Below are 27,078 nucleotides of genomic sequence, written 5' to 3' on the forward strand. Positions count from 1 at the left end.
CATTCTGAGAGATTGTTTTGAGAGTTACCAGACAGCAGCAGCATAACAGGGCCCCTTGAAGTGGAGGAGGAGGAGGATGGCCTATTGAAGCATTACTCCTAAAGGATGTCATAAGTCTCCTCCTCTAAAAAGTCATCACTACCTCTCTTGCTGCTCCACGTTGACTTCATTCAAGCACATGGTCCACTCTTTCCACATCGTCTCTGAAAACAGGTGAGATCTTGTGAGAGGGTTAAACTATACTTGATATTTCAGACTCCAACTTCATCCACACCCACTGCTGTTAGCTATTAGATAGCAGTATTGTAGCAGAGTTGTGTGATACACGACTGCTAGTTAACAACAGTGCACGTGGGTGGAGTTTAGAATTTTGTTTATTTTTTTTATATTGTTTATATCTTATATGAGATAGAACTTAGACTTGTCTTTAGGGTTACATTATGTTAACATTTGCGGGGAAACTGTGAATTTCGTAACCTACGTTTTGCGACCAAAACTGAACAACAACGTATCAACTTCCTTGAACGTGTAAAGAAAAGGAAGCCGCTCGTGCTGGAAAAAATTATAGATTATTAGTTGATAAATAGATACGTTTATCGACCAGATGGAGATACAAATAATAATAATAATAATAAATGAAGCAAACCGTAAATAAACGTTGTGCAATGCTATTCCTGTTGTCGCTTGAAGGATGCTGTTTTGTGATGGCGCGTTTCGTACATTAAATCCCGGGCTAATGTTTGACAGCATATGTCGCGTTTAAAAACGTATAATGAGCGCCAAATGTTTGTCTCACGAATATGCGTGGCATTTGTGAGCACACGATGTGTCATTTAGTGGAGTACCTCCACAGGTTAAGTAACAATGAGGAAATGATTCTGTTACTTATTGTGTTTTATACAAAAAACTACTAGAAAACCAGGTTGTATTTCAGACCCTGTATGTATGTAGTATAACACTGAACTTATATGTGAGTGTGTGTGTGTGTGTGAATTTGTATATGTGGCAAGTCTTTATTTGCTAAATCTGTTTGTCAAATTTAAATGTATCAGTTATTGTTATTATTAAGTAATTTAATGCATCTACAAAAGCCTGTTTACAAAAAAGTTTTGTAGGTCAACTTTTTAATGAAATTTTTCATATGGTTCAAATGGACTATGACAGCAGAATCATTATCAGAACAAGCTGAAGTCTAGTGTAGTCTAGATACTCTCAGGACTCTTATCAAGTAGATTTATCTCTAAAAACAGCTGGTTCTACAAGTCAATGTAGATGACTCCACCCAGTCAGTGTTTGCTTCTCTCCCTACACTCCACTTTGTACACCTTTGTTCCATACTGATGAAACTACAACAGCTCTGGGCATCAGGTGTGGGCTAAATGACTGAGGGAGGTTAGATTAAAGAACTTGTTCTCAAAGAGACATTGTTAACACGTAGATGGTATGTTAGGTTATAATTTATGTCTTTTGTAATTATTAAAGTTCTTCAGTTTATGATTTCCTCTGCTAAGTTAGCAATGTTCCTGAATATCCCTCCAAGATGAATGAAGTCATTTTACCATCTAACCTTACAGTTCATTTGTGACCCTTACACTTTTAAACATTGCCTTACTAAAATTTGCTTTGAAATCACTTAATCTACAGTATTTATCGATACTTAACTTGTATTGCATACTATATAGCTAAATGATATTGGCATGTACTCTGAAGCCAGAGTTGAGTCTGGTTTCTCTCAAGGTTTTTTTCCCTGCATTAACTAAACAACTTAAGTATAGTATATAATATGTTTGTATAGGTACCTCCATAATCTAGTTGATATAATCATAGCTGACTGCGAATAGCAAATTTTTACCATGACTTCGGTAACTAATACCTAAATTCTGTTTTTGCATGATGCTGATGGCGCCAGAGGCCTGTTTCATTAAAGCTAGCTGAACAAACTCAGAGTTACAGAGTAAGTTTCAAATTGACAACAAAAAAAAAACGATAGAGACAAAGCAGTTTAGATCGGGTTCAGCGACCCCAAGACGCTTGTTATAAACCTTCTCTGTCAACTCAATTTTGACCGAGTTCATGCTTAACCCTGAAGCACATAAATGAGGGATGTTTGCCAAGAACAGCCAATGCTAGAAGCTTGGAGAAAGACATTTTCGCAATTCCTACTTGCAAGAAATTCCATGTGATTTACTTCTCCACTGAAGTTCAAGAGATCATTATGAATCTGTGAAGACTTTAAACATTTACACAACAAAAACCGCTGCTGCCTGCTGAAATTTGAGGTGAAGCTTTTATATTCATTCAAATGAAAAGCCTAATATTTAAGCAATAAGGCATGAGAGGCTGTGCTATATTGTGAATATAGTCACGGCTGAAGGGTGTTGTTAGGCACGATACGAAGCAGAGTGCTAGCAACCCCTTCAGCCGTGACTATATTCACAATATTGCACAGCCTTAAGTGCCTTACTGCTTTTATAAAACGGTTACCACATAATAAAAAAGAAATGTTCATTACAATTTTACATTTTGTAAGTAAAATCATGAAATTACCTCTTATGCCATGAAATGCCATTTTAATTGAAATTTGTAACATTTAACATGGAATCCAGAATTTTAAAACTGAAAATGCATAATTTGAATCTGTAAGACTTTATGCAGTTCTTTACACATGGCTTTTTAGTTGTTGATTATATCGATCCAGTATCGATACCAAGCTACCAAGGCTGATATTGTACTGAAGCCAAAATTGTGGTTTCGGAGCAACCCTAACTGGTACAACAATGCCGCTACAATATGGAATGCCATCTTGAATGTTTTGTCTTAAATAGCTCACATGACTGTCACATGCATGGCTCCAGACTGTGACTAAAATGGTTGCAAATGCAACCAAAAATAATTGATTGTGACAACAATTTATAATCTAGTCGCCATTGGTGACAGTTGGGTTGTGCATGTTCACAGTTTTGTCAGATATCTTGTGAGTTATTGAATACATCTTTATAGCACCAGTGTGTCTCGCACCACTTTTCACCCATTCTTTTTCTGACGAACTCACTGCACCAACACAACAACAAACCCAGCGCAAGAGATTCGTAACCAAAATACTCTTTTGATCTTCTTCATTCATGAAACTTCTTCATGAATCACCTGAAAAGAATTGAGGGTTTGAACTCAGGAGCTCAGGTTATCAGTTTGACTCAAGTCACTTTCTCAGCAAATCAGCCGTCAGTGTGTTCACAACTGGGAGCGCAGACATTTCAAAATAAGAGTCCCATGTGTAATGATCATGTAATTATTGATTAGGAGTGGAGTAGCACAATAAACTGCATCTGGGATTTCATTCAATTTGCACTCTTGTAGTCTCTGTGTCTGGGGCCATCTGGTAACAGCAAAGAAAGACAAAAAGGCAAAATTTGATAACAATTGACATTTTTTATATATATAATCAAGCTTTTTGTCACTTAGGACAATTGAGGGACTTGCTCACAATTATTACACAAGGTGCAAGCATTCATTGATGCTCAAGAAGACAACACACTACTATATGTATACTATACTTTATGTAATTATCTGTAATGTTGATTCTGAAGAGCAATACTAAATAAAATCTCTTATATTTGTTTAAATTGTGAAAGGGGTGTGAACATTTATGAGACTTCTCAACTGTTTATTAAACCTTCGATGAATGGGTTTACAGCTGATTTCCTTTTCTTCTGCTTTCTATCTTGTTTCTGAACAGCAATCTAAATCGAGCAATTCTGTGATTTGGCTGCTAAAAACAGCCATTTGGCCAAAGGCTCCCAAGTCGTTTTGTTTTGTCTGGAGCCCTTGTCACATGACAACAAATACGTAAATGTTTTCAAAGTATCTCAGTTTTCCCTCTCCACACTACAATGCAAAGACAGCGTTTTCAAATGTATCCACTTGGAAGAGCGTTTTCAGTGCGTTTTCAAACAAAAGTTTATTAGTGTGGACTAAATGTGCATGCAACCTAAACAAAACAAAAAATATATTAAATGTACTTAACCTGGAACATTCCATTTACTTTGTTACTTTTTAGATTAGTAGCTGGGAAGAAATAAAGATGAGACTCCGATAAAACTCCAGGCTTGAGGTGAACTGACCTCCCCATACTCCTCCTCCTCATCACTGCACTACTTCTCCCTTCCTCTTGAGTTCTTCTCCTCTTTACCCGACCCAAGCTCATCATGGAGGACTCTGGCTCCACCAGCTCCATGCGTCTGAAGCAGGAGATCTCCTTGCTGCATGGTGTCTGCCTCATCGTGGGGAACATGATTGGCTCGGGCATCTTTGTGTCCCCCATCGGTGTTCTACAGAACACAGGATCTTATGGTCTGTCGCTGGTGGTTTGGATTATTGGAGGGATCTTCTCTGTGTTTGGTGCCCTGTGCTATGCTGAGTTGGGCACAACCATCCGCAAGTCAGGAGCTAGTTATGCCTACATCCTGGAGTCCTTTGGTGGCTTCCTGGCCTTTATTCGTCTGTGGACGTCCCTTATGATTGTGGAACCGGCCTGCCAGGCGGTCATTGCACTCACATTCTCTAATTACTTAGTAAAACCCTTTTTCCCAACCTGCCCAGCACCAAATGAAGCAGTACGGATCTCTGCAGCTCTCATTATAGGTAAGTGCTGTTCCACTCATGCATTGAAAGATTGTTTTGATAAAGATACATGTAACCGTCACAGCACATTAAACACTCAATATAATATATGCTAGATTTATCAGGAAATCTCTACTGTTTGCTGTTCACACAGTTCAGCGTGTATGGGAACTCTCAAGAGGGCACTTGATGTCAAAATGTTGCGAGTTTGATGTTGTCAAGTACATCACATCAATTTATGCTGCTGCAGGGAAGTTCGATATTTGCATAGGAACCTAATGGAAAAGACTAGGCAACTTCTAAATAATGTGACTGGCAGACCATTTTAATCCTTTTTGTTTGTGTAATTACCACTTCATAATTGCCATAAAGTTCCTTTATTTCAGTGCACAGCATTTTTTGGCTCACTCAAAATCAGAATATATTTTATTCATATTCATATTCTAAAACCATTTTTAAAAACCACAGCATTTTCCTAGTACTGATACAGTTGTCATTTAGTTATGACGTCATATTACTGCAATTGATGGCTCTCATAAATATGCAAATATTCTGAAATACTCAAATACTTTTAAAAATACATCTTAGGACAGGACTACCAAAGTGAACAACTAAAAGCTAATAGGTGTGAGATGGTCAAATGTTGAGCAGTTACAGCATCTACCCTTCACTTTATCATATTTCATTTTATATATACATTTTAACCAAAAAGAAATTCCAGAATTCTATTTTGCTAAGTACATGTTCCCTATTTTATTTTTGAAATATTTGTGCATTTATTTATTTTCCTCTCTCTTTTTTCCCTAAAGTGGGCACAATATATAAGCTTCCCCTTATATCTTTGCAATGAAAAACAACAACGTCAAAAAAAACTAAATGTGAATGTCACTTCCAGTAAGTGAAATCCTGGAGAAAGTACAAATTTGCTTAAGAAATGTGGACTAACCTGTTGGATTGTGCAATTTTAACATCATATTTCGAACTTGCTCTGTAATCCTGGAATTTGTCTCTGTGTTATGTATAAATGGAATGAGTCATGTTTCTACAAATCTGTAATTGAGATGAAATACTTTTAGGATGTTGACACTTCTTGTGTAACATGCTATAGTCCAAATCTAGTTTAAATAACATTTTTCTAATTCTTTTTCATGTGGTTTCTATGAATTTATTATTGAATGAGAGACTACATTTAATATTTGTTCCTTTTAAAATCCCTTTATCACACCACAGGACCATTTATAATGAAATGGCGAAGGCATAAAGTTGATTATTACAATGATTAAAGTACCTAAAATATAACAAATTTGACATTCATAAATTCTTAAAATCTTGATGTCAATATATAAAAGCTCATGGACATGTAATGACAATAATTAAGTGTTTTGTGTTCAATGTGTCTTCCTAGTTGCTCTCTCCATTAGTGTTAGTTGGGATTATTCAAGTAATATATTTGTCAATGGCAGGCCTTACATTTTGCCTTGAGTAGGTCATTTAAAATGATACCCTGCCAACACTTCCATGAGACCCATATGAAGTCATCATTGGTAAAAGTTGCCACACTCAGATCATGTGCAGTTTGTTTGAGATCAAGAGAATTCTCGGCCATTATGGCATGATTGGTTAACTATTGCGTACATAAAAGTCCCCTAACTCAAGTATGTTGAGAAACAGTCAGCTTAAAACACAACACTACAATCCAACCAACAAACACCTTTTGTTATCATAAACCTATATAACAGTATAATTGTTGGTTTATTTTGCTTATTTGTGATTTGTGAGTCTTGTCACAAGTAGAACTTTCTTTCTTTAGACTTTGCGCCACCTTATTCAGATTAAATCGTACAGACTAATATACATTTTTGAAAGATTAAGGCGAATTTGTGATCAAGATCAAGGGCCCTATTTTAAGAGCGCTAGCATCAATGTTGGCATCACATGACCAGCTGACTACTCACTTAATCTTATTAACTGCCCTGTTATTGGACATTTTTATTCATGGATTAAATTAATCTACTGTGTTTGAATGATGCAGTTTACAGGCCACTGTGTGTCAGTGTAAGCCAATGTAAGCCACTTCGACATTCCTCAAAAAATTACTGAGTGCACCTTTAATTCATAAGTGCAAAGTCAGTTGGCATGGCCATGATGTTGGCATTTCTGTGCAAGCATGCACTAAGTCTAGGCACAAGTGGGTTTGGAGAAATGACACGTGCAAAGCGCTAATGGGGTGGGTCAAGTGCAATGAGGTTCTTCTCCGGCACGTCTGCGCCCTATTATATAGTCCATTCCCTGTCAATCGTCAGCGATATAAACAAATACAGCACATTCATAAGAAGTTGGTAGTGTAAATGTACTGTACGCAATGAATTAGAACACAAATATGGATTTACATTCTTTTATGCATTAACTGTGTTAACCTGTTAAATGCCAGGTGCATTTCTTTGACCATAGAGCACTCCTTTTATATGCATGGAAATGTGAATTGTAGAGAATGTCATTATTATTGATCAAAGTCATCTACCGACAGAAAATCATGGCTAGTATTAACATTGATTTTACCGGCACGCACTTCACTTTTTCCAGTCAATTTTGATTTAAAAAAATTATTTATTGAAAAAATGAAAATAATAAACCAAAATGTTTTCTAAAATAAAATTACTCTTGTGGTATCACACAAACAAAATGAAATATAATCAAAATAATGAAGTGGTCAAAAAATAATATCTAATGCAAACATTTTACTTTGTCCAACTTCTTCCACCGGCCCATTTCCCAGTGACTTAAAATCACTCTACGACAACAGGTGGAAAAATACAAATTATATCATTAATACAATTGTAATTCTAAACATAATAATAATAATAATAATAATTATAAATGATTGAAAAATAACCCATAACTTATAAATAGTTTAACACAAATCTAATACAATTGTTTCATAAAACGACTATTGTCAGAGACATAATTTGATGTTCGACTTTATTTTCCAGAGCTTGGACATGGACTTTATAACCACCTCCTGGTGGGATCTTCAAAATGTAAATGCAGGAACTGATTTTAGACGGCACAGAAAACAGACGTGGATTTAGTGCAATTATGTTTTTCTCACGAAAATAGCAAACTGCGCTTTGCACCACTTTATTAACATACAATACACCTACAGTTTGCACGAATACACCCAGAGTAGCACAAACACTCCCACTCGCACTTTGCGCTGGCACAAAAATTGCGCTTTGAATTAGCGCTCTTTATGAATGTTGGATGAGATGTTATGTGCTCATGAAAATAGAGCCCCAAGGTTTTTCAGATAACAGATTGTTTTAGTGGCAGACGATTTCAGAAATCTTGTGGATCAAGAATCAAATAAAGTGACAATTACAAGAGGATTTATTTGAGGGAAAAAAAAAGATAAAGGGCGATATCTGCTCAAGTTTTTTTTTTTAGTTTTTTTTTGCACAGAATACAGTACTGCTTCACAACATATAAAACAGATAATGAACAAAAATTGGGGAATCATTCAAAGTGACCCAAACCTGCGACATATATTCCAAGAGCCTACAATTGTGACCTATAAAAAAGTTATTTGCCTGCAGCCAAACAGACTACATGGTTGCTTAGAAAAATTCAGGGAACTTTTAAATGTAGACACTGTAACCTTTGTAAGAATGTACTTTAGACAAAGTTTTTGAAGATGTTTTTACCAGCAAAAACTTTTTCCATCCGATCCTTTATTACATTTAAAGTACATACACTGATCAGCCAAAACATTAAAACTACTGACAGGTGAAGTGAATAACATTTATTATCTCGTTACAATTGCACCTGTCAAGGGGTGGTATATATTGGGCAGCAAGTGAACAGTCAGTTCTTGAATTCCATGTGCTGGAAAGCAGGAAAAATGGGCAAGAGTAAGGATCTGAGCGACTTTGACAAGGGCCAAATTGTGATGGCTAGACGACTGGGTCACAGCATCTCCAAAACGGGAGGTCTTGTTTGCGGTATGCAGTGGTTAGTACCTAACAAATGTAGTATAAGGAAGGACAACTGGTGAACCTGCGACAGGGTTATGGGTGCCCAAAGCTCATTGATCCGATCTTACAGAAGAGCTACTGTAGCACAAATTGCTGAAAAATGTAATGCTGGCCATGATAGAAATGTGTCAGAACACACAGTGCATCGCAGCTGGGTCTGCGTAGCCACAGACTGGTCAGAGTGCCCATGCTGACCCCTGTCTACCGCCAAAAGTGCCTACAATGGGCACATGAGCATCAGAACTGAACCATAGAGCAATGGAAGAAGGTGGCCTGGTCTGATGAAACTCGTTTTCTTTTAGATCATGTGGACGGATGGGTTTGTGTGCATCGTTTATCTGGGGAAGGGATGGCAGCAGGATGCTCTATGGGAAGAGGGCAGGCCGGCAGAGGCATTGTGATGCTCTGGGTAATGTTCTGGGAAACCTTGGGTCCTGGCATTCATGTAGGTGTTACTTTGACACATACCACCTATCTAAATATTTTAGCAGACCACATACATCCCTTCATGCTGATGGTATTCCCTGATGGAATTGGACTCTTTCAACAGGATAATGCACCCTGCCACACAAAAATTGTTCACAAATGGTTTGAGGAACATGACAAATAGTTCAAGGTGTTGACTTGAAATCCCCAGGTCTCAATCCGACTGGGCATATATGGGATGTTGTGGACCAATTAGTTTGATCCATGGAGGCCCCACCTAGCAACTTAAAGGACTTAAAGGATCTGCTGCTAACGTCTTGGTTCCAGATAACACAGGACACCATCAGAGGTCTTGTGGAGTCCATGCCTCAACGTGTCAGAGCTGTTTTGGCGGCATGAGGGCCAAATGTTAGGCATGTGGTTTTAAGGTTGTGGCTGATCGGTGTATGTATGTTTACAGACTGGAATGGCCTTGTCAGTGTTTTTACATAGGCTGGACTAAGCGCAGACTTCAATATAGACTTTGGGATCACAAAAAATGCAATTTGCACAGGTAACAAAGATTACCCAATGGCAGTGCATTATGTATCCATACACAATTAGAATCCTTCCAAATTAAAAGAATATTGGATTGGAACAGTGAATGGATCAGTTAGGAAAAGGAATAGACTACAGAGACTTTTACAAAGAGAGACCTGTTGGGTATTTCATTTAAATGCCACAACTTTTCCTAGTCTAAATAAAGAACTAGACTTTACACCATTTCAGTACTGGAAAAGGTTTAATCTCTCCCTATTAAATATTAAAATTCAAATAAGTTTATTTTTTCTCCATATTGTGTATATTGGACATGTATGTATTGGCTCTTTTGTATTAGTTATGCTATGGTTTATGTATGTAGGTGTATGTGCATGTGTGCACATGCAGTTCTATATATGTATAAGTTGATATGCTGTATGTATGGATATGCATTTATGATTTCTGTCTTTCCCAGCTCCATAGACAAGTTAATTACATCTACAACTGTAGCCAATTGGTATCCTGACACACTGAAGAAGGCTCTGTTGGCCAAAATGCATCAGTTTGCGGCTACTGATTTTTTTATTTTATTGTTGTCAATGTTAAGAGCCAATTAAAATAAAGGCTTTTTAACTTTTATACCAGAAGATGTGCTTTGGACTATTTTTGCATATGCCAAGGCACAGATTTACACACCTTTATCCACTTGATGGGTCTCCTGGGTATCACAGCACCAGGGTGTCCAGTCTTGAAGGCTGCTGGAGACATACATAATGACATGGCTCTGTGGATCTGTAGCAATAAATTCTCAGACCTAGAGATCACTGTTATTGCAGAGTGAATTACTATCAGAATCTTTCAGACCTGTTTTTTTGGTGAAATTAGATTCCAGAAGTTCCCAGTGCTCACTACAGTGGAGCTTGATTTGCCAGTCAGTGATGCGGAGGCAGTTTGTATGTAGCTTTACATACAGACGATGATCCATTAAATTTTTTTTAAATAAATATGACGCATTATGTCCTAGTGTGATTTATTAAACTGCAAAATATGCAATTTACATTTATGCATTTGGCAGATGCTTTTATCCAAAGCAACTTACAGTGCTGCACTTATTACAGGGACAATCCCCCCGGAGCAACCTGGAGTTAAGGGCCTTGCTCAAGGGCCCAACAGTGGCATCTTGGTGGTGCTGGGGCTTGAACCCCCAACCTTCCCAACCATTTTGCTGACACATTTAAAGCTTGTTGGCTAATACACCATAAACTCCATTATGAGCATTGCACGCTCTGCTTTTAGCAGATGACAGCAGCCAGAGCGCTAATTCACTTTGTAGTGCGTGGCACATATAGACTACGTATTTATTTAATTCAATAGCACTCTTTTGCATTTTAATAAATGCATTTTCAAGTGAGAAGCTACCGTCAAAAACACACAGAAATTGAAAGAGCTTCAAAATAAAAGCATCTGCCAAAATAAAAGCACAATTTAAATGGAAAAAGTAAGATGAAATATACCACTATTCTATAGGTATATAATATTCACTGTAGTAATACTACTTTTACTAATAATAAATAAATAGTAATTGTATTTAAGCAATATCACACATCTGTGACGCTTTGTTATGCAGCACTTTAATTGACACATAACTCCAAGTTACTGTGAGGTTCTGTATAAAAGCACCTTTTTTGATAAAGATAATACAATATTATGTTGAAAATTAATTGTTCTACTTTCATTTGATTTAAGTTTAATGAATTGGTTTATTTTAGACACAATTTTTATGAAAAAATTTAAATAGACAATTTATGTGAAATTGAGAAAAAATAAGCATCTGTACTCATACTTGTTCTCAAAAAAAAATGGTATCGGGACATCCCTAATAAATAATGCTGAGTTCAGAATGGCATACTACCCATACTACTCTTACTGCTTCTGCCATATCTATCTATGGCATAAATAGTAAGAATAATATGGTAGTGTAGTTTTACACTGACTGTCCTTGCGTACTGTGCTGGTGATGAACTTTCCGTCAAGCGCCCTTCTGTGTCAGACGTACGTACCGGCATGCGGAAAACCTATGTTTGCTTTGGTCTTGTGGTTGTATTTGACTTTAACTGTAATCATATCTGTTTCCTCTGTAGGTCTTCTGACGTTTGTGAATTGTATGAAAGTGAAGTGGGGAGCTATTCTTCAGGTCATCTCAACTGTGGCTAAAGTTCTGGCTCTCATAGTCATCATTATCGCTGGAATGATAGTGCTGGCCCAAGGTATGAACACACTGACACTAAATGTGTGTAGAGATTGTACCACAGTTTGTGACCTTGTCAGTCACAATTTTTTATGTTGTTTATTGTGTTTTTAAAGGTGCAGTATGTAAGATTCAGAAACCCTTGTTATTGTTGACACCTGTGGCCATTAAGTGAACTGCAGCCAGCTACTTGTTGCTCATGCTCGTGCACGCACTCTATAGGGACATGAGCGACCGAGCATCCAAAACAATGACATAACGCACAAAGAGACTGAACATGGTTCACTGGCATCATGCTGATAGATGATGAAATTAAATAAAGGTAAAAACAGAATTAAAATGACACCGTTATTATTGTTTTCTACAAACTTTGAGACAAAACTAAAACTACTTATTTGCTAACATAGCATACTGATAGACACATACATCTACATACTACCGAACTATTCCAGACAGTTTACTGTTGCACTGTTATGTTGCAATATTGGATGTTTTGTATGTAATATATTGTACTACAAATAAGAAAACTGCATACTTTCTTAAATTTATCTTGTATACCTGACTTTTAGTATAAAGAGAAGATCGTTTACATTTTTTTAAAGTCATAGCAAAAGTAGCTGGCAGTTCGTCTACGTTAACTGGCAAGATCAAGTTAGCTAAAATTACACAGATCAATGCTTATGGCACTATAGTTAACATGCTTTGCAGTTATGCAAGCTTACCTGTCCAATAAGAAGAATGCCAATTCTGGGTTGGTTTTGATCCCCAAAACCGATCGAAGGTCCCTCCAGGAATCAAATGCCCTGCCGAAGTTCACTCTAGTTTTTGCTCGACCACGATCACGTTCCCACTTAGCCACATACATTTTTTTTTCTATTCATTTGGTTACTCATAGTTTGTGTAGGGAATAAATGAAATGTGACATTTTAGGAGGGAACTTTAAATTGACCTCATTCCCACACCATTATATGTAAGGATATTTGGTATGCTAAATTTAGAAGGGAATTTAGGATCTTGAAATATGTGAGCTATGAACTAAATTAAACTGTCCTTATTTTACCTTATTAGGTAATGAAATGTATAATGAATTAGTCGCGTTCGACAACCATTATAAATTAGATAAATGACAAATAACTCGATTATTTGTCTTAATAGATTCTCCACCATTGAAAACATAAACAATGTTTCGTTGTATCTGCTCACAATTTCTACTGTAAGGAAATAGATTTAATAAGTGAATTATGATTAATTCGCTTATTGGAGTGATATTATTATCCTGGCTTATTGAAAATAATATCACACGTATTTAGGTACAGCTTTGAAGTGAAATCTTTTAGAAACGGGGATGAGATTATTTATCAAAATATACCACAGTCAAGTCGTCTTTGAACACAGACAAACTTTATAAATAGTCTAAATATAAATCTAATATAGCACATATATAAAACAGGTTGGTGAAAAGTGACCAAATAAAATGATCAGTACAGTGAAAATTAACTTTATGGAGTCTGTTGTGAATTCCTTAAGAACCATTTATCCTTCTTTGAGTCTACATCGATTTGCAATCGGATTCCCCAAATTATTTAATACACCGGCACTTTGAGCACAATATTGGAGGTGTACTTGTGTGTCTTTGTGGTGTTTGGTTCTTGGCGCTTGGTCGAAAGTTTTTTCCGTCAATGTTTTTGACCTCTGTATGATCAAATGTATTGTCTGAATGAATGAGGTAAGCTGTGAGGCGAGGCCTTCTCATTCCTTCTCGGGATGACGAGTCCCAAGCTTTCTTGGGCCTCACATGGCATGGAACTGGCAGTCAGCGGAGTGACCAGAACATGCAGGCAGAAGAGAGAAGAGCAAGAAGAAGCCAAGAGAAGAGAGGATGAAGAGAAGAGAGGGAAGAGAAATGAAGAGACAAGAGTGCATGTTCTTCCTGTTTGGAAATATTATAACTGAAATTGGCCGCATCCCCAAAGGTGTCTTGCGCCAATCAGAAGTGACTTTTCAGAGTCACATGGTTGACTGGGCTGTCTTTTCCGACAGTTGAGTTATGGTCCTATGTTTCAGACTCTTAAGAATTTTGCTGGAATTCTTCTGCTATATAATCTTACATTTGTGTAGGAGTCAGTGTTGTGCTGGATTCCATTTCTAAAATAACGTTACCTAATGTTGCAGACTGTCTGTCTGTCTGTCTGTCTGTCTTACTGAGGCAAGGCTCTCGGGAGCATGCATAAACGTCACATCCTTTGGATTTTCCCGGCAAAAGCAAGCCACTCCCTTTGCATAAAAATCAGTCTACAAGCTTTAATAGGCAACATAGGAAGTCTGGCAAGGGCTCATTTTTTAAGTTGCGTTACAAGCCGTTCACACATTGGCAAAAAAAGGGTGAATATTACATGAACATTGTTACATATTGCACCTTTAAAAACAAACAGTTGTATTAATTATTTTGTAATTGCTTTTGCATAGTTCTGCTTGGGAAGAATTTTAAGCAGTTCTAGATTTGCTTTGTTTGAACTGAGCAAACGTACCGTGAATGGTCTAGCTCCATACCAAACACAATAACCTGTAGATGTAAAATGTTCCTCCAAGTGTAGTCACATTTTTGCTGTTCCCAGCTCTCTTGAGTTTTGAGTTATTAAAGACTAACTAATATACACTCACCTAAAGGATTATTAGGAACACCTGTTCAATTTCTCATTAATGCAATTATCTAATCAACCAATCACATGGCAGTTGCTTCAATGCATTTAAGGGTGTGGTCCTGGTCAAGACAATCTCCTGAACTCCAAACTGAATGTCAGAATGGGAAAGAAAGGTGATTTAAGCAATTTTGAGCGTGGCATGGTTGTTGGTGCCAGACGGGCCGGTCTGAGTATTTCACAATCTGCTCAGTTACTGGGATTTTCACACACAACCATTTCTAGGGTTTACAAAGAATGGTGTGAAAAGGGAAAAACATCCAGTATGCGGCAGTCCTGTGGGCGAAAATGCCTTGTTGATGCTAGAGGTCAGAGGAGAATGGGCCGACTGATACCACTCATCTCCACTACAAATAGGAAAAAGAGGCTACAATTTGCAAGAGCTCACCAAAATTGGACAGTTGAAGACTGGAAAAATGTTGCCTGGTCTGATGAGTCTCGATTTCTGTTGAGACATTCAGATGGTAGAGTCAGAATTTGGCGTAAACCGAATGAGAACATGGATCCATCATGCCTTGTTACCACTGTGCAGGCTGGTGGTGGTGGTGTAATGGTGTGGGGGATGTTTTCTTGGCACACTTTAGGCCCCTTAGTGCCAATTGGGCATCGTTTAAATGCCACGGCCTACCTGAGCATTGTTTCTGACCATGTCCATCCCTTTATGGCCACCATGTACCCATCCTCTGATGGCTACTTCCAGCAGGATAATGCACCATGCCACAAAGCTCGAATCATTTCAAATTGGTTTCTTGAACATGACAATGAGTTCACTGTACTAAAATGGCCCCCACAGTCACCAGATCTCAACCCAATAGAGCATCTTTGGGATGTGGTGGAACGGGAGCTTCGTGCCCTGGATGTGCATCCCACAAATCTCCATCAACTGCAAGATGCTATCCTATCAATATGGGCCAACATTTCTAAAGAATGCTTTCAGCACCTTGTTGAATCAATGCCACGTAGAATTAAGGCAGTTCTGAAGGCGAAAGGGGGTCAAACACAGTATTAGTATGGTGTTCCTAATAATCCTTTAGGTGAGTGTATTTCACCTTGCTTTGAGTGATTAAGTTTTTTTTGTTGTGATATTTCACTGCATTTGCATGATAATGCTACAGGGAAGACAAACAACTTCAAGGATCCATTTGAGAACTCTAAGCTGAATGCAGGAGACATGGCTCTGGCTCTATATGCTGCTCTATACTCTTACTCTGGCTGGGACACACTGAACTTCGTCACCGAGGAGATTAAAAACCCAGAGAGGTATGAAGATTTACAGCATTTGATTGAATAATTTTAACCCAAAAAATTGTAGTATTGGCTGCTACCAATATGATCATCAACATTAACATGGATGACAGTTAAGGCAATTCATGCGTTATGATGGCAATTCAGGAAGATCAAACATTTGAGCAAAATATCTCAAATATATATATCTATTTTTTTTTATCCACTGAAGGAACCTGCCACTGTCAATAGCAATCTCCATGCCCATTGTTACAGTAATCTACATCCTGACTAATATTGCCTACTACGCCGTGTTGGACATGAATACACTGCTGCAGAGTGAAGCCGTGGCTGTGGTAAGACCTTCTAGGATCAGTAGTTTTAACACCATTTGATGTTGAAATTGACTTGTTCGTCAAAGAACCAAACATTAATAAAAAACATTATTAAAAAACATTTTAACCCTCATGGTCCTGCAAGTCACATGGCAGTTAATTGCCAGTGTCTGTTTAGTGTAATTGCTCCAGATTTGATCATGTCTTCATCTTATGTTACACTTATCTATTTAAATAGAGCAGCTTGAGGCAACAGCCTCTCTCTAGAGATGTTCTGTGATACTAGTCCACAACCATGGACACTCTGTTGCCTGGTAATCAGGATAGTGTGCTACTCTGTGGAAAGATATTTCACTTATTGTGAGTGTTTGTTTGATGTGCTGGTTATTCTGTTATAATATTTGCGTAATATTGTAATATTTGTAATTGTAATATTAGTGGTCAAGGTTCTCAAGGTTCAACATGTTGTGAATTCTGAGATGTTATTTTGCTCACTAAAATTGTACAGAGTGATTATCTGATTTACCTTAGACTTTCTGTCAGCTCAAACCAGTCTGGCCATTCTGTTGACCTCTTTCATCAACAAGGTGTTTCCGTCCACAGAACTGCCACACACTGGATGTTTTTTTGGTTTTGGCACCATTCTGAGTAAAATCTAGAAATCTAGTGAAAATCTCAAAAGATCAGCAGTTACAGAAATACTCAAACCAGCCCGTCTGGCACAACAATCATGCCACGGTCCAAATCACAGAGATAATGTTTTTCCCTATTCTGATGGTTGATGTGAACTCGTGACCCAAATCTGCATTATTTTATGCACTGCAATGCTGCCACACAGTTGGCTCATTAGATAATCACATGAATGAGTAGGTGTACAGTTGTTCCTAATAAAGTGCTCATTGAGTGTATATTCACAATGATTTTGTTGGCCACATAAACTTAAGCAACATTAATACATTTAATATTAATAAAAAATGACTATGATTACAAAATGAACTCTGTAGGTTTTAATTTGGTCTGTAATGTTTTCAAGACTGTTCAAGTTGGCTAGTTTCAAATCTCCTTGTCTTGCAACGAGTGTTCTTTCGAATTGTCCATTTCAGTGAACCAGTTCAAACCACTGATTTAATTATTTGTTTGTGTCAACACTTATAAATGTTCACGGAAGTGCATACCTATGTGCCTTTTATATGTATAACACAAATGGGTATTATGAGTATTATGAATTCAATTTAGGCTAATTCCACATTAATCCATATACACAAAAAAAGGTGTTTTCATTTTCGAAACACTCTCCATCTACACTGCCGTTTTTAAGCATTTTCCAAAAGTGTCTCGTCCATACCGAGATGAATGAAAACTCTTAAATCCGCTTGCAAAAAATGCCTTTCCATGTACGATCTGAAATACAATTGTCCTCATGTTCTTTCACCGGACGTCAGTTCCGAGTGAACAAATACGTCATCATTTTCAGATATTTCCTTTTTCTCCGTCCACACTGAAACGCGAAGATGGCATTTTCAATTTGATCCACTTAGGAGAGAATTTTCGATAAGCTGCATTTTCGCTGTCAAAAACGCAGTCTCTGTGGAGGGAAGGCAAAAACATTTTGGTTTTGTGTGGACTTGGTCTTTATTAACTAATGTGCCAACTAGTGTTAATGTATACTAACCTTTCTTAATATTAAAATAATGTAAACTAATGCATTAACTGTTAACAAATACAACCTTATTATAAAGTGTTACCCCAATATAGGTAGGTAAATGTATTATTGCTATGATTACACTCTTAGAGTGTTTTGTCTGGTGACCTAAAAACATCTAAATCTAAATATAACTGGTTTGATCTCAGGTCAAAATGTTTTTAAAGTTATAATAGTAATATAATTATATTACAATTTCCATCATGGTCTATATCATCAGTCATATTAGTTTAAATGTCCCTGATACATAGTAAATTTGATTTTGTCTTGATATAGTCAACATTTTAAGATAAAAATGATTTTGTGTAGCAAGCGTGAGTCTGATAAAGATTGAGAGTTTAAAAAGTACTTTGAAAGAGTGCGCTCTGCTGCTCTCAGCCAAAATAATCACACGTAAGGACATACATGTGTGAAAACTGATGTGCAATAGCAAATACACGATAGTATATATAACAGTAGAGAGTACATCATTATGAAGACAAAGCCAAATTCTGGACATTTCGAGTCAATTTTGAAATCCCGCCAGGCGCTTTTATCAGGTCTGAAATAGAGGAAAATATAATGGTCCCCCTGTGTTACATAATTTTTTTGTTTGTTTGAGAAGTTTGTTTTCATTGCATCGCAAATGCCATGGACTCGGCCGGACTCGAGTACCCCAACTCTAGCGATTACTCAGCACAGTTTGAACCGTATTTATGCTTTTGTATCTAATACAGACGTTTGCAGACTATGTACTGGGTTATGCAAGCTGGCTCATCCCGCTGTCTGTGGCCATCTCCTGTTATGGAGGTTTAAACTCCTCCATCATAGCTGCCTCCAGGTAAACATCTTGTTTTTCTTTTCTCCTGTTGTGTAGTGATCAGAGTTACATGGTATTTTGCAGACATACAGGATTTATTGTAGTAATTGTAATTGTATTCTGTTTTTCATCTGAGTCTTGTTTCTGTTCCAGGTTGTTCTTTGTGGGGTCACGTGAGGGTCATTTACCCAACATCCTTTGCATGATTCATGTCAAGCGCTACACACCAATCCCAGCCCTGCTCTTTAACGTGAGGATCTTAAACGGGCTCAAACACGCCTATGCTATGTAGCACACCAGTATATCTGCAGTCTGTTTGAGCGATCCTCAAACTGTGTGTGTTTTTCTCTCCCCTTCTTTAGGGTGGCATGTCTCTTATATTTCTGTGTGTGAAAGATGTGTTCCAGCTCATTAATTACTTCAGTTTTAATTACTGGCTGTTCATTGGCCTTTCCATTGGCAGTCAGATCTACCTGCGTATTAAATCACCTGAGCTGCCACGTCCCGTTAAGGTGAGTTAATTGTTCCAAAACCTAGTGAGCTGCCTTGCTCACTGCTGTCTACATAGGTAGTATCCTAACCATCATAGAACCTTATGAGTAACTGATTTGAAATGCTCTACATAGTCAGCAACTCCACCCATACCACACAAATATAATTCCTAACATGAAGCACATGGGAAAATCGAATCACAATTCAAAGACTGTGCGTCCATTCAAATTCTGTTGTTTTGCTACAGATTCATCGGCCAAATTAGACAGATGCCAACATAAAAAGGTGGCATGATATGCCTCCAACAAAATTATGCAGGGTATAAACAAATACCTAGATTACATTAAATAAGCGTTCACTCAATAAAGATAAATGTTATGTAATGTTTTTTTTTTTTTTTTTTGGCAATTGATTGCCAAAGAGCATGAAACCTTTGAAGGAACATTTAGAAACCAAACAGTCATTTTTTGCATATTGTTGGGCCTATACAGTTCATGGTTATATTAACACATTCCAATTAGGCATGAAACGATACACAGATTTCTTGATAAAATACGAATCGATACATTAGCCTCACAATATAATGCAAAAAAAAAAAAGTGCCCACAAAGCTTTCACTAAATGTTATTGAATGATTCAACATAAATTAAATGTATTTTAAAGAGCAGAGCTCAATAAAAAAAGTTACTTGAGAGATGCAGTTGACAGATTGTCAAGAGAAACACTCCTGAACATGACCATGAATTCCTAAAATTAGTTAACATTCAAGCCATTTTTATTTGTGTAGCACTTTTTACAATATGCATGGTTTCAAAGCAGGTGATTATATAAAATCATGCCTTAATGTCTTTAAGCCCCCAGTGAGAAAGCCAAAAGTGATTGTGGCAAGGAAAAAAAAAAACTTGAGAAACCAGATTCAGCTTGTAAGCCCATCCTCCTCTGGCTTTGAGGAAATATGTACAAATGTACATATGGCATTATTATATAGTGGTTTAAGCAAAAACTGATAGTCACACATTGATATTTGCCCATATTATTGATTTTGTGTTGCATGTTAACACGTTTACTAGCATTCTCACGGTCTTATCCATAGTATGCATGTGTTGTGCTCATACCGGCTTACATTTTGATGTAAAAAGCAAAGAATAATGAGTCTCATATAAATGTAGGAATTGGTACATTGTTGGGCAAATTTAATGTCCATTGTAAAATCTGGATTGTGAAGCTAGACCAGTTGAAAATCACTGTATTATGTCTAGAAAGGCAACTCACTAGGTTTTGTAACAGAATTTATATCTCTCACTTGCAACACAATTCACTAAATTTTGTTGTTGTTTGCCAATGTTATGATGTGATTAATTGACTCTTAATGTTTGTCTGTGTCTTCATGTGTGTGTAGCTGAGTCTGTTCTTCCCTATAGTGTACTGTCTATGCACTGTGTTTCTGGTGGTTGTACCGCTTTACAGTGACACCATAAACTCTCTGGTGGGAATAATGGTTGCTCTCTCCGGGGCTCCTGTGTATTATATATGTGTGCACCTCCCACCTAGCGCCAGACCTGCCTTTCTGGGACACATGCTCGGTGAGTTATGCATGCAATGAATCTTACATTTGTCTTGTCTCATTTCTGTTAGTTCAGCTTGGCACATGCTGAGGGTTGCATAGATGAGTCGACTATTATTAATGTAGTTGACACTGTCAGCCTGAAGTCGACTTGTTTCTTTCCATGTGGAATACAACTGGTGGCGGTTTTCCGAAACGTAAGATAGCAAGGGAAGACTTATTCATATTAATGAGGAAAGCTCTACCTGATTTGTTAGGGGTTGGGTTATAGTTTCTCTGACCAATCAGGTAGCACTTTTCTGATGAGTAATACCGAATCATCCAATCATTTATCGCTTTACTCATGAATATAAATGACTCATCCCCTGCCATTCTCGTTTCGGAAACTCACCAGAAGGTGTGACTGATGGCTCTGGACTAAAAGAGCGAAGTGGCTCAAATGTACTTTGATAAAGATCACACAGATTCTACCGTAACCTCCAATACATGCAAAGTGAACTTTAGGTATAACAGAAATACTAGTGCTATGCAAAGTCATTTAAAAAGGCACACGCTAGCGCTAGTTTGTGATTTTTCAACATAATCATCACAACTTTGTGTTTGGATATCTGATCTGGTTGCTGTTTGCTCCTTCAAGAACAATTAGAAAAGCACTTCAAGTTGGAGTGACATGATGGAACGCATCCCAGTCCTGCACGATAGATCACATGTCCACTCGTAATAATCTGTTCAAGCAGCTGCTAGAGGACTGGGAACCGCTAGCAGCGGTGACGTCACAACTAGTCGAATTCAAATCGAATAATGGGCTCAACTATAGAAAATCAGTAGTCGTGCAACCCCTAGAACCTGCAGCACCTACACGACTCTGATATCTGTTTACATTTTGAAACATTCTTGTGTTGGCTGCGCCCATGTTCGCTTTGCTTTCTAGTTTTTTTTTGTTGTTGTGTAATGAATCTGACATTTGGATGAATGCATTCAGGGAGGATTGGATGCACATACTGGTCCATATGTTCTGCATATTAGTAGCGGTTTACCATAAACAATGACCTCAGTGTTTCTTCCAAGGCTGCTGTTCTCAGAATAGTGTTAGAATTTCATGAATAGGGGTCGTTCAGACAAAAATGGGTTCTTGTGTTCAAGAACAGCTAGGCTAGCAGAATTGGAAAATAATAGTTTTGTTGAAAAAGACACAGGGGTCTCAAGACATTTAGAAGGTGGATTTTAATTTGACATGCTGTCTTAAAAAACAGTGAAAATGGTGTTTGAACAACCTCATAGGGTTCCATAAATCACTAGAGCAATACAGAGGAAATACTTAAGATATCAGCCATATTTGATTAATTGTTCATGAAACTTTATATTACATTTAATGGGTAAATCCCATAGATTTACATTGACAGATGAATCTGAGATGAATCATCAGTTGTTTTTAGAAATGTTGGTTTGAATTAGGACTTCTTTTTTAACAGATAAAGACAATTTAGCCTCTAGTTTTTTTGCTGGGCAGATTAATCAATACCTTCATTGTCTTGAAAATAAGGATCCATCAAGAGGTTTTCATGCAAGATGGGTTATTTCATGTCAAAAATTAAAATAAAATATTAAATAAATAAATACAAATTTGAGCCGGGGACATCTGACTCTGAATACAGGTGAAACTCGAAAAATTATAATATCGTGCAAAAGTTCATTAATTTCAGTAATTCAACTTAAAAGGTGAAACTAATATATTATATAGACTCATTACAAGCAAAGTAAGATATTTCAAGCCTTTATTTGATATAATTTTGATGATTATAAAAGGTTCAGTATTGTAGGCTCAAAGTGTCACACTCTAATCAGCTAAACACCTGCAAAGGGTTCCTGAGCCTTTAAATGGTCTCTCAGTCTGGTTCAGTTGAATTCACAATCATGGGGAAGACTGCTGACCTGACAGTTGTGCAGAAAACCATCATTGACACCCTCCACAAGGAGGGAAAGCCTCAAAAGGTAATTGCAAAAGAAGTTGGATGTTCTCAAAGTGCTGTATCAAAGCACATTAATAGAAAGTTAAGTGGAAGGGAAAAGTGTGGAAGAAAAAGGTGCACAAGCAGCAGGGATGACCGTAGCCTGGAGAGGATTGTCAGGAAAAGGCCATTCAAATGTGTGGGGAGCTTCACAAGGAGTGGACTGAGGCTGGAGTTACTGCATCAAGAGCCACCACACACAGACGGGTCCTGGACATGGGCTTCAAATGTCAAACGTCTTACCTGGGCTAAAGAAAAAAAGAACTGGTCTGTTGCTCAGTGGTCCAAAGTCCTCTTTTCTGATGAGAGCAAATTTTGCATCTCATTTGGAAACCAAGGTCCCAGAGTCTGGAGGAAGAATGGAGAGGCACACAATCCAAGATGCTTGAAGTCCAGTGTGAAGTTTCCACAGTCTGTGTTGGTTTGGGGAGCCATGTCATCGGCTGGTGTTGGTCCACTGTGCTTTATTAAGTCCAGAGTCAACGCAGCCGTCTACCGGGACATTTTAGAGCACTTCATGCTTCCTTCAGCAGACAAGCTTTATGGAGATGCTGACTTCATTTTCCAGCAGGACTTGGCACCTGCCCACACTGCCAAAAGTACCAAAACCTGGTTCAATGACCATGGTATTACTGTGCTTGATTGGCCAGCAAACTCGCCTGACCTGAACCCCATAGAGAATCTATGGGGCATTGCCAAGAGAAAGATGAGAGACATGAGACCAAACAATGCAGAAGAGCTGAAGGCCGCTATTGAAGCATCTTGGTCTTCCAAAACACCTCAGCAGTGCCACAGGCTGATAGCGTCCATGCCACGCCGCATTGAGGCAGTAATTAATGCAAAAGGGGCCCAAACCAAGTACTGAGTACATATGCATGATTATACTTTTCAGAGGACCGACATTTCTGTATTTAAAATCCTTTTTTTTTTATTGATTTCATGTAATATTCTAATTTTCTGAGATTCTAAATTTGGGGTTTTCATAAGCTGTAAGCCATAATCATCAAAATTATATCAAATAAAGGCTTGAAATATCTTACTTTGCTTGTAATGAGTCTATATAATATATTAGTTTCACCTTTAAGTTGAATTACTGAAATTAATGAACTTTTGCACGATATTCAAATTTTTCGGGTTTCACCTGTATTTTTGGTTTTCTGGCTATTTTGCATATTTTGAACAACAGTCAATTACCATTAGTGTGGTACTCTGAAGTATTTAATCATGTAGGTGATTTAACATTTTCTGCTTTATTTTCTTTTTCAGATACGCTTTCGTTGCACACACAGAAGCTGTGTTTTTGCTGCATAGCAGATCCTGGTTTGGACCTGGACAATCTGCCTGAGCTGGACAAAAAGGAATAAACACTGCACCCAAAGAAAGCTGGATTACAAAGATTTCTATGAAAATAAGCCAAAACTCAAGGCAGAACCTCACGTCTGCACTTTCCAGTCCAAGCGTGCATGAAATTATGAAACGAATATAGAAGGAGATTATTAGGATTGAAATACTCAACCAGGTAAACAACTGAACGCACAAACACACAATAAAGGCAGTCAATCCCCAGACCTGTGTCTGGGTCCTGTAGGAAACAGTGGACGTTCAATGCAGTGGAGCAAACAGAGACCAACTTAATTCAGCATTTTGATATAGATAAAGGTTATTGTGAATGTGACTATAGTGTTTTCTTGAAATCAGGTTCAACACAAAAAGCCTTCACTTCTGGTTAGTAGTCATGTATTAGGCCCCCTTCTGGGGATCACATTTTGTTAGGCCTGGTAACTGGAATATTGCAGCTGAAGAGATGGACATGTTCCGTTAATAAGATCCAACTGCTGCGTGTTTTTTTTATTTATTTATTTTTTTATTTACTCTTTCCGATTGTGTGCTTGCTTGGAGAGATTAAGTATTGGTACACCACTTCAAATGTGAGTGTTGTTTTAAAGTTGGCTTTTAGTTTTAGTAGCTTGTATACTTCCATTTGAACAGGATGTTTTTTTGTTCTGTCCATTTTAATTACAATATGTTTTATGCTGGACCATTTTTCTTCGCCCCCAAAATAACATGAAGGTACAGTCTTTAATTGCAGGTATGGGAAGCACTGTCACTCATATGAGAGCACTGTCACTCTTTCAGGTGTTAAAATATAAATGTTGGGTGAACCTTATAGGTACACTAATGGATATAAACAGCATTTAAAAAAAGAGCAGAGACAATATCTAAAACATGGAAATCTCAAAGTTGAAGATGCTTCCTAAATAGGTTTTATTTTATATAATGCATTGTTGTTATGTTATTAGATTTAATAGACTGTCACAGTTATATTAAATGTATGCACGGGCTATGTTTGTTTGGTTTTTTCACCTTGCACAAACATCACTTTATAACCGCTTGGCAGTTGTGTCATTCGCTATTGTTGCCCTCTCAATTTTTTATGGACTCATTAGAATACACCGAAGAATCATAGGAACACCTCTAAGTATGAAGTCTAATAGCAGATCTTGCTCTATAGCAGTACCTCCTGCCATTGCTTTCTTATAGATTTTGATTACACAGTTTATCATTCTGTCCAACAGAGTGACCAAAGTCATCTTTTAATCCGACAGGGATGTGTCCAGCCCTGTTTATCGTTCATCAGGTTCATTGCTAAATCACCAGATTATGATTACGAATTGTATACAGTAGGCTTTGATTGTCTTTACTTTTTGTTTTCTGCTGGGAGAAATATTCCATCTAGTTAACCTTGTATGTACTGTATTGTTTTTATATGTGCCATAAAGGAATGGTTCACCCAAAAATGAAAATGCTCTCATCATTTACCCACCCTCATACCACCCCAGATATGTATGACTTTATTTCTTCTACTGAACACAAAGATTTTTAGAAGAATATCTCAGCTCGGTTGTTCCACACAATGCAAGTAAATGGTGACCAGAAATGTAAAGGTCCAAAAATCACATAAACTCTGCATAAAAGTAATCCATAAGACTCTAGTAGTTAAATCCATATCTTCTGAAGTGATATGACAGGTGTGGGTGAAAAACTGATCAATTTTGAAGTCCTTTTTTACTATAATTCTCCACTTTCACATTTTGAGGTGCAGATGAAAGGAAGTCATACACACCTGGGATTGGATGAGGGTGAGTAAATGATGAAAGAATTTTCATTTTTTGGATAAACTATTCCTTCAAGCAAATTACATTTGTATCGCTAGTTGGATCAATATTTTGTGCAGAATATTCACATTCATCTGTCGAGCATTGTTGGAGACCTACACTTTTAAAAATGTTAAAAAATTGTGGCAGCTCATTTGTTATTTTATTTATCTTACAGATACAGAACTGAACACAACAAATAATAAACTCATTAGAAAGAAACTTTTGTTATTCTTGTTTGTGGTGTTTTCTGAGTTAGGGACCCATTTCAGCTTGTATGAATTGGGCAAGTAGCAGCCACCCTAAACGTGCTAACAACCAAATCTTGGCAAACACATTGCCCATATATGGCTGCTTTTGCATGGGCAAGCACTAGTATTCGCATTTCCCTCCGGAAATATAAAGTTCTCCTTTCTGTTCAGATAATGTTCAATGGTGAATGTGCTGAATATGAGAAGACCACAAGGAGGCATCATAGGTCTTCAGCTACTTTAGTTTACTCCTTCAGCATCATTTGACTGATGAGAAGAAACTATTGTAAGGCATTTTACACTTTTGAACCAAGTTTTAGTTGTCTATGTATTTGTATGTTTATATAAAAGGCTCTTATATTTCTGTATACATTATAGTTTGCCAGGTTTCACTTATTCCATTTACTAATTTATAGTCATAAAATAAAAAAAAATTCCTACAACGTCTTATTTGTAATAGAGTATCTTTAATAAGTACTTGAAGTGAATCTGTTATCTTTTGATCTGAAACATGATCTCAAGCTATTTTAACACATTGAGTGAACTTGCAAAATGCAATTTTCAGGCACACAGGAGTCAAAGATATGCAAGGTTGTGAGTGTGTGTTTCCTAGTCTGGTATTCTATCCTTTTCTTTGTCCAGGAGACAAGGAGAGTCACATTTCGTGTGTGTGTGTGTGTCCAGCTACTAGCCATGGATAGGTGATGATCCCTGGATCAAAACGCACTCTGTGCTGTCTGTGTCGCAGCAGCAGAGGGAGTTGGGTTCCTCTGACTCATGCATAAAATATCGATTTTCGGCAATGCAAACACACTTGTTGAGACGAGGGATACGCAGCCTTAGTGAGCAACATAGAAGAGGACAAGGACACATAATGGTTCAAATGCTTGGCCTGGATATGAGCTCATGGTTTGAGGACAAGAGGATGAGTTTAGGCTGATGCTGGTCGATGACTTCCTGTGGGCACATTCTGGCGCACAGCCATGGAACTGTCCCGAAAGCTG

At 37.5% G+C, this 27,078-nt stretch overlaps 2 protein-coding genes across 2 annotated transcripts in view; one reads left to right on the forward strand and one right to left on the reverse strand.

Moving 5' to 3' along the window:
- The window catches only part of LOC127619914 (tumor protein D52-like), a 206,421-nt gene that overhangs the window by 149,995 nt on the left and 29,348 nt on the right, over positions 1-27,078 (reverse strand). The gene's annotated exons all lie outside the window — the stretch shown is intronic.
- On the forward strand, positions 129-26,036 carry LOC127619904 (Y+L amino acid transporter 2-like). Its single transcript, XM_052092936.1, has 10 exons — positions 129-213; positions 4,058-4,641; positions 11,738-11,863; positions 15,659-15,803; positions 16,000-16,123; positions 18,521-18,624; positions 18,757-18,853; positions 18,966-19,115; positions 20,495-20,678; positions 23,935-26,036. Exons 2-10 carry the CDS (start codon positions 4,206-4,208, stop codon positions 24,030-24,032), a joined length of 1,464 nt encoding a protein of 487 aa, XP_051948896.1. The 5' UTR covers positions 129-213; positions 4,058-4,205; the 3' UTR covers positions 24,033-26,036.

The sequence above is a fragment of the Xyrauchen texanus genome, chromosome 26 (genome assembly GCF_025860055.1).
Source record: "Xyrauchen texanus isolate HMW12.3.18 chromosome 26, RBS_HiC_50CHRs, whole genome shotgun sequence".
NCBI classification, from domain to species: domain Eukaryota; kingdom Metazoa; phylum Chordata; class Actinopteri; order Cypriniformes; family Catostomidae; genus Xyrauchen; species Xyrauchen texanus.

Bases quoted from the DNA above. Each gene is read 5' to 3' on its own strand.
- LOC127619904 (XM_052092936.1), top strand. From the start codon at position 4,206: ATGGAGGACTCTGGCTCCACCAGCTCCATGCGTCTGAAGCAGGAGATC. The intron at 18,625-18,756 runs GTAAACATCTTG...TTTCTGTTCCAG, and splicing joins TCCATCATAGCTGCCTCCAG to GTTGTTCTTTGTGGGGTCAC. The intron at 18,854-18,965 runs GTGAGGATCTTA...CCCCTTCTTTAG, and splicing joins TCCCAGCCCTGCTCTTTAAC to GGTGGCATGTCTCTTATATT.